Source organism: Ictalurus punctatus, chromosome 1, assembly GCF_001660625.3.
Source record: "Ictalurus punctatus breed USDA103 chromosome 1, Coco_2.0, whole genome shotgun sequence".
NCBI lineage: Eukaryota > Metazoa > Chordata > Actinopteri > Siluriformes > Ictaluridae > Ictalurus > Ictalurus punctatus.
The window spans coordinates 34,819,806-34,831,381 of record NC_030416.2 but is presented as its reverse complement, the minus strand read 5'-3'; the positions used below and the strand labels follow the sequence as shown (position 1 = coordinate 34,831,381).

Below are 11,576 nucleotides of genomic sequence, written 5' to 3'. Positions count from 1 at the left end.
CTTTACAGATCAATCCAAAAATTATATATATATATATATATATATATATATATTAAACATCCACGTGCGCACATTTTTACGCGTTTACATTCCTCCTTATAATAAACACGCAATGACGCAGTGACGCGGTTTAGTCCTTATTTTAATTCACGATGCTCTAATCTTTGTTGTTTTTGGTGCTACAATGAATTTGTGAACTCAAACGACACAAATAACCTTCTACATCATGTTTAGATTCATGGGAAATAGTCTACAGTTCAATAATAATAATAATAATAATAATAATAATAATAATAATAATAATAATAATAATAATAATGTACATTAAAAATGAATAGTAAATAGTGCATTAATAACAATGCACTGATTTTATTTTTATTTATTTTGTAGATGAAACATTTTCTACATTGCTCTCAATAATCTTTTAGGTAGGTTTTTTTTTTTTTTTTTTTTTTTTTTTAAATATGTTTGTTTTATATGAATCACTAGAACAAATCTGATCATTTTACTTGCTGGCGTTATTTCTTTCTTTTATTTTTACTCATGCGTTTGCTATTTATTGATGTCGACGTTTAAATCGGGCTGTATTTAGTATATCTACATCTTGATCTCTAGATGCGGTGAGAACAATGATGCTCAGCTGAGAATTGAGCTCGGATTAGAAATGCGCGAGCTCCCGATTAACGCACAAAGAGAGAGAGAGAGAGAGAGAGAGAGAGAGAGAGAGAGAGAGAGATGGGGGTGCGTTATAAGTAAGTAAGTAAATAAATAAATAAATAAATAAAAGTTGGAGCGTGCACGACCTGATTTTTTTTTGTGTACCCTCTTTTGCTCGTGGATCTCACGCGACACTGAAAACCGAACAAAAACGAAATAATAAATAAATAAATAAAATAAAATAAAAAAGCACCACTGGCACGTGACGAAGCGCCTCGCGCTGGAATCTCCATGGTGACGTGATACTTGGCGTGCAGCAGCGTAGCGCTCTTCACATTAACGGACCGGTGGCATCGGCGGCGGCGGCGCGCGCGGTGGCAGTGATGGTGATGGTGATGGTGATGATGATGATGGTGATGGTGATGATGATGATGGTGATGGATGGATGGTCACCTCTCGCTTCCTGATTTCCTTCTCAAGACGGATTAGAGAATTGCGTCAGAGAGCATAAGACACGATTTTTTAAAAGTCGTGCTGATTTTGTAATTTGTGCGTGACTTCGAAAAAAGGAGAGAGAGAGAGAGAGAGAGAGAGAGAGAGAGAGAGAGAGAGAGAGAAAGTGTATCCATCCGGGCGCGCGGTAAATGTGGCCCCTTCCCGCCGGAGAGAGGCGAGGACGCACTGGGTGACGGATCCACTGGAAACCCCGCGGCACAGAAACCCGTTTTAATTGTTTTTATTTGTTTTTTTCTTTCCTCCACCCGCCCTGTGGATCTTTCTCTCCCGGTCTGGATGGCTGCTGCTCTTCGTCTCCGCGCGTCCTAGAGTGTTAAAAAAAAAAAAAACGCTGGAGAATTTAATTTAATTTCTTTCTTTTTTTTTTGCGCCATGGCTTCACACGGCTTTTGGTCTCTGGGCGCAGAAAACGGTGGAGAGAGCGGCGGCCAAAGCCCGGTCACGGGTAAGGACACGGGGGTAGTGATGCTACATGAAGAACTAGTGTGGTCATGTTAATGTCAGGAGGAAATAATAATAATAATAATAATAATAATAATAATAATAATAATGAATAACGGATTTAAGAATTGGGGAGCATGTTAATGTTATAAAATCCATCACTGATTTATTTGTGTATGATTTACATCGCGTTGTAATCAAGTTGTTGATTTAAAAAAAAATAAAAATAAAAATTAACGCGCAAAACCTTCGGCGCATTTTCTTCATCACCTGTAAACAAAGGTAATAAAAAATAAAGGAGTTTTAAACACCGTGACTGAATGACCTTTAAAATTCAGAGGTGTGTGTGTGTGTGTGTGTGTGTGTGTGTGTGTGTGTGTGTGTGTGTGTGTGTGTGTGTGTGTGTGTGTGTGTGTGTGTGTGTGTGTGTGTGGTAAATGTCACAGCCAGGGCTTGGTGCCAAGCGGCGGCCCAGAAATTCACCGGAGGCATCGGATCCAAATTATGTGGTGGGTTCAGTTTAACAGAAATATAATATAATAAAGTATTATAATAATATAATAAAGTATTATTTTTATTGCATGCATAACATTCTATACCTTCATAACGCGTGCCGCATTCTGTGAATTCCAGCAAAGGATTGATTTGGCTATATGGAAGAAATCTGTAAGAATTCGGTGCAGGTTTTGTTTGTGCACATGATTAAATATGAATATTTCAACGCAGCGGTGTGCAAGTGAAGTTGAAGATATGAATAAAATAAAATATAAATAAATATGAAGAGAGAGAGAGAGAGAGGCATATCCGAGCGATTTATTTATTTATTTAATTTATTTAAAAAGTTCAGAATGGCGCATTTTTTTTTTTTTTTTTTTTTTATCATTAATATGATTCTTTTCCATCACTGTAAGCTCTGCTGAACGTGGGAGAGGTGGAGAAAAGCGCGGATGGTGCTGACAAACCGGAAGCGGAGAGCTGCAACTGCACCACCAAACCCTGCAACTGCTCCAAATCTAACCTGGGCTTCTCCGAGCTCTACTCTACAGGTACACACACACACACACACACACACACACACACTCTCACACACACACACACACTCACACACACACAGTGTGTGGAGTTCTAGCCGGCACATCATACACGGGATAATAATTTGTTCACGGATATAAAACATAAAATATTCGTTTCAGCAGGTTTTAATATAACCCGCGAATTATGAAGCTGTAATTCGATCTTATTTCAAATATATATATATATATATATATATATATATATATATATATATATATATATATATATATATATATATAAACATTTTAATTTTCATTTTAATTTAACATGACATTAAGTCGCTGCTGATCTAAGGGCCGGCAGGTTATTTCTTTATGCCATTATTTCCTCATTTTTTCATCTATCTATCTATCTATCTTTCTATCTATCTATCTATCGATCGATCGATCGATCTATTGATTTATTCATAGTAAAATATTTTTCAAAATTATTACAATGTTATATTGTCATTTTCTAAAAAAAATAAATAAAATAAAATAAAAAGAAAACCTCTCTGCATGTGTGTGATGAGTTGTACTGATTTTTATTTCATCTTTCTCTGATTTGATTGCTTCGTGTTCTTCTTGTCACTGTATTGTGATTCCTTATTCATCTGGATCCGATTTAAAATAAATGATACATTTCTTATATTGTTTATGGTGCGTAATTGTTCTGCGTAATAATGACTATTCGTTCTTTGGGTGATTCTAAGAAGGAAATGAAATATCTCGTGGTATCCGCTTAGTATTGTTTCTATTCTGAAGAAACGAAAATCTCCTTTGTGTCTCCTTTGCTGGTCTGTAAGAAGCTCCGACCTTCAGTTTTCCTCCTCAAGGTTAAACGGAAATTCCTCGGCGGAAATGGAGAAGGAAATGTCCCCGTGTGTCCCGCATGCTGTTCTCACGCGGTGGTTTTATTATTAGAATCATGATTATTTTTTCCTCCTCCCCTACAGATCTTCTCCCCGCTTTAAACGGCGACCTGAAGACGATGACTTTCCTGCAGGAGGTCGTGGATATTTTGCTGGCGTACATCGTGGAGTCTTTCGACAGGTCGACTAAAGTGATTGATTTTCATTACCCCAACGAACTGCTGCAGAGGAACAACTGGGAGCTGTCGGATGAACCCGAAACCCTGGATGATATTCTGATCAGCTGCCGCGCCACGCTCAAATACGCCATCAAAACAGGTACCAGACGCGGGGTGGTGGTGGAGAGGGTCACGTGATCATGTGGGTTCACACCGGTGTAGAATGTTTTACTTTAAGCTATTATTCATGCTCGTTTTTATGATGGAACTGGAGTAAATACTGGCTGAAGGAACCGTGATTAGTAAGAGTTGGATGGATGATGGATTTATTAATTTGGTAATTAAACACCGTTGCACTGTTGGTGGTGTTTAAATTAGCTAGGCTTGTTTGGAGTTCATTAGGTCATCTTTTAAATGGCACTTTATTGATTTATGGGGGTTATAACATCTCCACATGACCTTCACTTTTCCTCTGGGTTCTCTGGTTTCTTCCTAAGACCAAGAACTAATAGATTAGTGACTCTAAATTTCCTCATAGTGTTGTGAATGAGTGTGTGTGTGTGTGTGTGTGTGTGTGTGTGTGTGTGTGTGTGTGTGTGTGTTGGGTCTTGCTTCCCATCCAGGATGTATTCCCATCTCACACCCAGTGCTCCCAGTATAAGCTCCAGATCCACCATGAAATAGAGTGTGTGAGTGTGATGCTGAATCCTGATTGGTCAGCTTCTCACTATAGTAACTGGCAGCCAATCAAATTTAGATTTAGGTTGATGAGTGTCAAAACCCACAAAACCTACAAATGGAGCAATGCGTTATGGGTGTCGTGTCATTTAAAGCCATAATAGTCACTGCAATGCAGTGTGGGATTTCTTGAGCGCACTGGATATTTATTCTCCACCGTACGATCAGACACGACTGCATTTTCTTGTGTCCATAAATGAAGACACATAAGACCAGCTATTCAGTTAGGACAAAGACATACGACACTTATGAGCTGCTCTTTCAGTCATTTAGTCGTCATTTTGTTATTTTCAGCTCTCTGAGAGCTTTGCCTTTTATAGAGTTTTATGGGTGTGGCTAAATGTAAATCAGCTGTGTCGTGACCATGCTTGGTCATTTGAATCCGATTACCATTTATCAACATACAGTACGTGAGTACGAAGAAAATCAGCTACGGTTTTGTAAATCTGGTGGGAAATTGTAAACAGTAAAAAAAAAAAAAAAAAAAAAAAAAAAAAAAACATTTACTGTACATACAACTTCAGGCCTGTCGACATTGAAAAGCTGCAGTGTGACCTTCAGGAACTTCATTCTAGCACCAGTAGAAATCCAGCGCTCAGTGAAACCTCACACGGTAGATTTAAAAGAAAAAGAAAAAAAAGAAGAAGAAATCACCAATATGTGAAGGATTCCATAATTTCATTTTATTCTCATTCATCTGGTTATTTCAAGCTCACCCCAGGTACTTCAACCAGCTCTCCACTGGATTAGACATGGTCGGCCTCGCCGCTGACTGGCTCACGTCCACCGCCAACACCAACATGTGAGTTCCTAACAAAAAAAAAAAACAGACCTTCTCTCAGATCTAAACTGAAAGGAATGGAAATGATGAAAGGCATGGACCCTGAACATCCCCCATCACTCCCTTATCACCAGTATTCAGGATAAGAAAATTCAAATGAAATGCAGTTTCATTGACGCTAATCAAAATGGTAATATAGTGAGAGCTGTAGATGTGACGGATCCTTTCTTAAAGAAGAAGGAAGAGGAAGGGATTTTATACTTCAGAGATTCTATAAAATTGAAAAATTGATTGTGGTTTTTTTTTTTGTTGTTGTTGTTGTTCAGTAGCAGTTGTATAACATAGTTGAATTCTGGATTCTGATTGGCTAAAAGTGTTGGGTAAGTTTCTATAACGGTAGCTCTGACAGGAGTGCAGCTGCAAATCATGGGGTTTATATTAATGCGCTTGGTCGAACGTCATCCGTTCTATAGTAACACATCATTTGAAGCTAATAATAAGCAGATTTTAAAACAATAAAATAAAATAAAAACATATCATCACTGATATAAGCTAGGCGATTTGCTCTAGATGTTACAAACAATAGAACTAAGATGTTAATAATTTTTTTAAAGCATTTTTTTTATGTGAACAACCTCATGTAAAACAAACAAACAAACAAACAAAGAATTAATCTACATATAGTAATTAATAGTAAAGGACAGCTTGTGGTGGTCACCATAAAACCTTGTATATTACACTTACGTTTATTCATTTAGCGGACGCTTTTATCCAAAGCGACTTACAAATGAGAGAATACAAGCAAAGCGATATATCAAGGAGAGAACAATACAAGTAGTGCTACCGTACAAGATCCGTTAATTGATTTCCAGAATAAGCAAAGTGTGCAGAGTCGAGGTGTAAGTGCAATTTTTCTTTTTAAAAAAAAAAAAAATTATGGGTTGGTTAGGTGTTCACGGAAGAGTTGTTTTTTGAAGATGGTGAGAGATTCTGCGGTCCGGATTGAGGTCGGAAGTTCATTCCACCATGTTCTGGAAAGGGATCTTGAGCCACGTTGAGTAGGCACTACTAAGCATCGGTCGTTGATTGATCGCAGATTGCGTGAGGGAGCGTAAGCCTTCAGGAGAGAGTTGAGGTAGGGGGCGCTGTTCCAGACAAGGTCTTGTACGTGAACATCAAGGCCTTGAATTTGATACGGGCGGCTACAGGAAGCCAGTGGAGGGAGATGGAGAGGGGTGTGACGTGGGTTCTCTTGGGCTGGTTGAAGACGAGGCGTGCTGCTGCATTCTGAATCATTTGAAGGGGTTTGATGGAGCTGGCCGGGAGGCCCATGTATATACACGTATATGCACACACCATTCTGGACGCACAACACAACACAACTTATTAATACTGTATGTAATTACACCATTCATCATGTTACTAAGTCATGGCTATAGGTTAATTACCTAATTGCTGCACATTAATACGTCATTGCCCTGTATGATGATGATGATGATTATTATTATTATTATTATTATTAAGTAGAGATGTCACCCTTGGTGCTCTGTACACGCCATTCCAGTGCACCGTTCCTGACCGGGTCATGTGATATGATGTACAGGTTTACTTATGAGGTGGCTCCTGTGTTTGTCCTGCTGGAATACGTCACGCTGAAGAAGATGAGAGAGATCATTGGTTGGGAAGATGGCCGTGGAGATGGCATCTTCTCACCAGGTAAGATAAACCCTGCTCTTTGTCTGATATTGATATACAGTACATAGTAGTTGTGTGTAACTGTTGATAAAGCAGCTTTAACATTTGTATTTCGATTGAAAACATTAAGCAGAGAACCTTACAGAAGTGCTTTGTAGTCTGCATCAGAACCATATCCTCATGGTATTACAATTAGGTCAGAGTCTAAGAATATAATCAAGCTGAAACTCTGCTAGAGAGGAGTACGTGCCATGAGCCAGTACAGGAACCAAACACATAACGTTTCTTTGTTTCTTTTAGTGCTGGAACAAGAGGTTAGTCTTCTTTCTTAAGCTGTATTTACATTGTATGTATTTTGGCCATATTTTACTGAATAATTCTTTGGACGTGAGTTGAAATCGGTTAGAATGCTCTAGAAAGCATAATATAGGGTTGCAACAGAATGGATTTGCCTTACTGCTGGGAGATCACAAGAATCCTGACGATGCCACAGCCGTCAGTGGCCGGCAGTCAAGGGAGCAAAAATGGCCATGCTCTCCGGGTGGGAGTGAGCCAAGTGTGTTACACTGCCCTGTGATGCAGCATGAGCAGCAATTTGAACACGTGGTTGGCTGGCTTCATGTGTCTCAGGTGAATCATATGATAGCCTTCTCAATTCCCAGCTGGTAGCTGTCATCTGTTGTATAGCTAGCTGTTGAGTGGGGATTGGCAGGTGACTGATTAAAAAAAGTGTAATGTCACGTGCTCACCAGTGGAAAGTTCCACCAACTGGAGTATGGCATAGGATGACGCCAAACATGGATTGTGGCTTGGGGCAGTAGTGGCTTGGCAGTTACAGCTCGGAAGGTCCGGGGTTCAAGCCCCAGCACTGCCAAGCTGACACTGTTGGGCCCTTAAGCAAGGCCCTTAACCCTCTCTGCTCCAGGGGCGCTGTATCATGGCTGACCATATGTGAAGAAATGTGCTATAGTGTATATGTGATCAATAAAGTCTCATTATCATTATCATTAAACTCACGGGACAGCTACAAATACGGTAGTGGCGATAGCAAAACATAAACAAAACATGCTAATGTACAGGAAAAATAACCTCAAGCTCACTTTGAAGCTTGTTTACTGCCGGTTGATGAAGTAAGCAGAATGCAGTCATTTTTTTCATTGGTCTGTCATTAGAGGATCTTTATGGAATAATCTGGCATGGAGAAAGCACATCATCGCAGAGTCTGTTGTAGATTTCAGCCACGATGCCATCAGGATCATCTCATACAGTCCAAGACCAGCTTTAGCTTGAAGACACCCAGTGACTCAGCTGTTCATTACACCTCCTGGCTTTTAGGACGGAAGGTTCTTAATGTACCTCTCATTGCACCTCGATGGCTGTGGACAAGCCATGGTCGAGTCGAATTATGTCTAGGCTTGAAGGGAGCTCAAGTTTAAACAACATTAACTTGTCGTAATGTAATGGAGGGCACTGCAGTCATTTGTACAGGCAAACAGAAGATCTTCTTAGCCCCAGTCCAGCTTGTGGACACTAATGTAATGCAAATAACATTTCACGCTCTGTTTCCTTAATCACTGCAGTGCTACAGGACCTCATTAATATGTAAGACTCACTCTTAGTATGACAAACATAAACCGTGGAGAATCAGGCCAAAGAAAGGTATTACAGTTGTAGCAGTCATGTATCTAAAATGCACCGTCCTCCTGCAGGTGGCGCCATTTCCAACATGTACGCCATGTTGCTGGCCCGCTACAAGATGTTTCCCGAAGTCAAAGAGAAAGGGATGTCATCAGTGCCCAAGCTGGTGGCCTTCACGTCCGAGCATGTACGGTCATTTTTATTTTTTCTTCATGTCTTTGCATGATGTTTTTTCTTTATTATGAGCATCATATCACGGTACAACAATGTCAGCTTACAACAAGGTGCAGCTGCTGAATTTTATGTTTGCCTTTTTTTTTCTTTTTTCTTTTCTTTTTTTTTTTAAATCACATGCACTTTGCTGATGTTTTTCACACCTGTGTAATTGAGGATAGGTCTGTTTTGAGTAATGGCCTCAGTAAACAGACCCAGGCCACTTTAACAACACTCTCTTTATTAGTACTGTTGTGAAATGCCACAGCTAAAGTTAGTCCTGACCTTCAGTCTAGCAGATAAGTGCACTAGCTGCCATTTCATTCACAGCATTTGGATAAGACTGTAATTTACAGACAGTGTTTCAATAAGAGACCAAATATATCTGTTGCCTTGAAAACACAATGCTCGAAAGCACAGGTGTCAAGCCCATTTTAGGCTACATTACACTTCGCCGAACGCTCATCAAGCGCCTTGTTGATGAGACAGATCAGAGGAGGATAACCAGCCAGGAAAGCTATAGTAACTCCAAACTCGGTTTACTTCAACTCTGCTACGTAGCTAACTCGCTAATTTAATCTTTTTAATCAGTTGCCTTTGCAAATCGATAGATTTTTACCATGATATATTCTTTCAAAATCAAACACACTGGTTTCTATACTTACCTCAGAACAGAAGCAGGAACTGGTCCATGTTCTTGGAATCGTCGGAAGAAGTGTTCTTCTGTGACTGCAGATCATTTGCTCATCAGTAGCTGAGTTTATGGCTCTGAGTTTAATGCTCTGTTTCCCCTCTTCTATTCATTATTCTGTTCATTATTCTATTCACTATTATATTCTAGACTTTTCTACACTTTCTATAGTTTCTTTCTTGCATCACTCTATTCTATACCTTTGCTCTTTCATCTTTCTGTTCTGTTCTGTTCTGTTCCATTCTATACGTTCCTTCTTTCATCATTCGATTCTATACTTTTGCTCTTTCATCATTCTATTCTATTCTGTACATTCTTTCCTTCATCATTCTATTCTATTCTGTACATTCTTTCCTTCATCATTCTATTCTATTCGTTTTGATTCTGTTCTATTCTTTTCTATTCTATTCTACGCCATGCATTCTTTCTTTCATCATTCTATTCTGTCTTTTTGCCCTTTCATCATTCTATTCTGCTCTGTTCTATTTTATTCCGCTCTATTCTTTTCTATTCTACTCTGTTCTATTCTTTTCTATTCTACTCTGTTCTATTCTATTCTATACATTCTTTCTTTCATCATTATATTTTGTACTTTCTTTCTACTGTCATTCTATTCCATTCTATCATTTGTCATTCCATTCTATATATTCTATATATTCTTTCATCTTTCTATTCCATTCTGTTCTATAATTACTGTTTTATCATCATTCTATTCTATACTTTATTTTGTTATTCTGTTCTATTTTATTCTATTCTGTTTTGTATTGTTCTATTCTCTCTTTTGTCTTTCTTTCTTTCTTTCTTTCTTTCTTTCTTTCTTTCTTTCTTTTTGTGTCCATCACTGTCCATCATTTGTATCGATCATTTCTTTTCATTTTTTTTCTTGGCACTCTGTGCCTACTTATTTTCCAAAAGAGATATGTTAACAGCATAAGATTTTTAGCTGGCTATTAAAGAATTGCAGATGATTAGCACGTTTTTGTCACTAACTGAGTCCATGGCCCTGGGTTTATTAGAGCTCTATGGCTCTGGAATAACAGACAAGCTCTTTCTTTCAAATCTTTCAACGCAGTTGCAAAATAGAGATTCTAATTTCATTCGGTTCACTTGGTAATTCCATTCATTTCTTTTCTTGATCTAGTCCCGGCCCACAGGCTGTGTGTTTCATTCCACTGCTCAAAACTGTTGTAGAATTTGTATCTTTCTAACCTTTGACTGAAATACTCTGTTCTTCATTTCAGAGTCATTTCTCGATCAAGAAGGGAGCTGCAGCTCTTGGAATAGGAACAGAGAGCGTGATTTGTATCAAAGCCGATGAGCGGTGAGTCTGGATATTCCATAGTGCTGTTTTTTGTGCATGGCTGGAGAATTGAGGAATACACTTACGCATGGCTTAATGACAATCACACATGGCTCCAGCGGTAAAATAGTGCTTTTGTCTCTGACAGGGGAAAGCTGATCCCTTCTGACCTGGAGCGGAGGATAGTGGAGGCCAAGCAGAAGGTAATGAAAGTCTGACGCACACACACACACGCACGCACGCACACACATACACACACATTAAGTATTAAGTCTGCTTCATCAGTCTGCACTTCGTCTAACCTTTACAGCTGAAGTGCACTGAACACTGAACAACTGACGTAATGTCCTGATCTGATACACGCATTAATGTTCGGTTCAGGTCAGGATTATTTGTGTAGCACGTTACACAATGGACATTGTCACAAAGCAGCTTTATAGAAATATATCAATTTCAGATCTAAATTTTAAATTGGTAAATTTATCCTTAATGAGCAAGCCAGAGGCGACGGTGGTGAGGAAAAACTCCCTGAGATGATGTGAGGAAGAAACCTTGAGAGGAACCGGACTCTAAAGGGAACCCGTCCTCATCTGGGTGACACCGGATAGTGCGACTATAAATAAATCCCTTCTATAACTGTCTGCTACGAAGATAAAACAAAAAGTGCGGCTGTGAAATCAGGAAACTCAGCACAGTCTCAACATGGAGTCATGAACTGTCCACCCGTGGATGGAGACCCGAGCGCGGTCTGCTTGTGGCAGTTGCAGTACCAAACCCGTCACCACAACCGCAGTCCCAAGACACTGCATCAAAACTGCCCGCAT

General features: G+C 39.2%; 1 protein-coding gene across 1 annotated transcript in view; it reads left to right on the top strand.

The window, feature by feature from the left end:
• The first annotated feature begins 831 nt into the window (after positions 1–831).
• The window catches only part of gad2 (glutamate decarboxylase 2), a 33,604-nt gene continuing 22,859 nt past the window's right edge, over positions 832–11,576 (top strand). Inside the window, exons 1-9 of the mRNA XM_017481773.3 lie at positions 832–1,618; positions 2,061–2,123; positions 2,526–2,660; positions 3,623–3,856; positions 5,146–5,236; positions 6,819–6,931; positions 8,620–8,735; positions 10,694–10,773; positions 10,901–10,955. Of these exons, the coding sequence (XP_017337262.1) occupies positions 1,546–1,618; positions 2,061–2,123; positions 2,526–2,660; positions 3,623–3,856; positions 5,146–5,236; positions 6,819–6,931; positions 8,620–8,735; positions 10,694–10,773; positions 10,901–10,955 (960 nt within the window). The 5' untranslated portion in view covers positions 832–1,545. The remainder of the gene's footprint in view (positions 1,619–2,060; positions 2,124–2,525; positions 2,661–3,622; positions 3,857–5,145; positions 5,237–6,818; positions 6,932–8,619; positions 8,736–10,693; positions 10,774–10,900; positions 10,956–11,576) is intronic.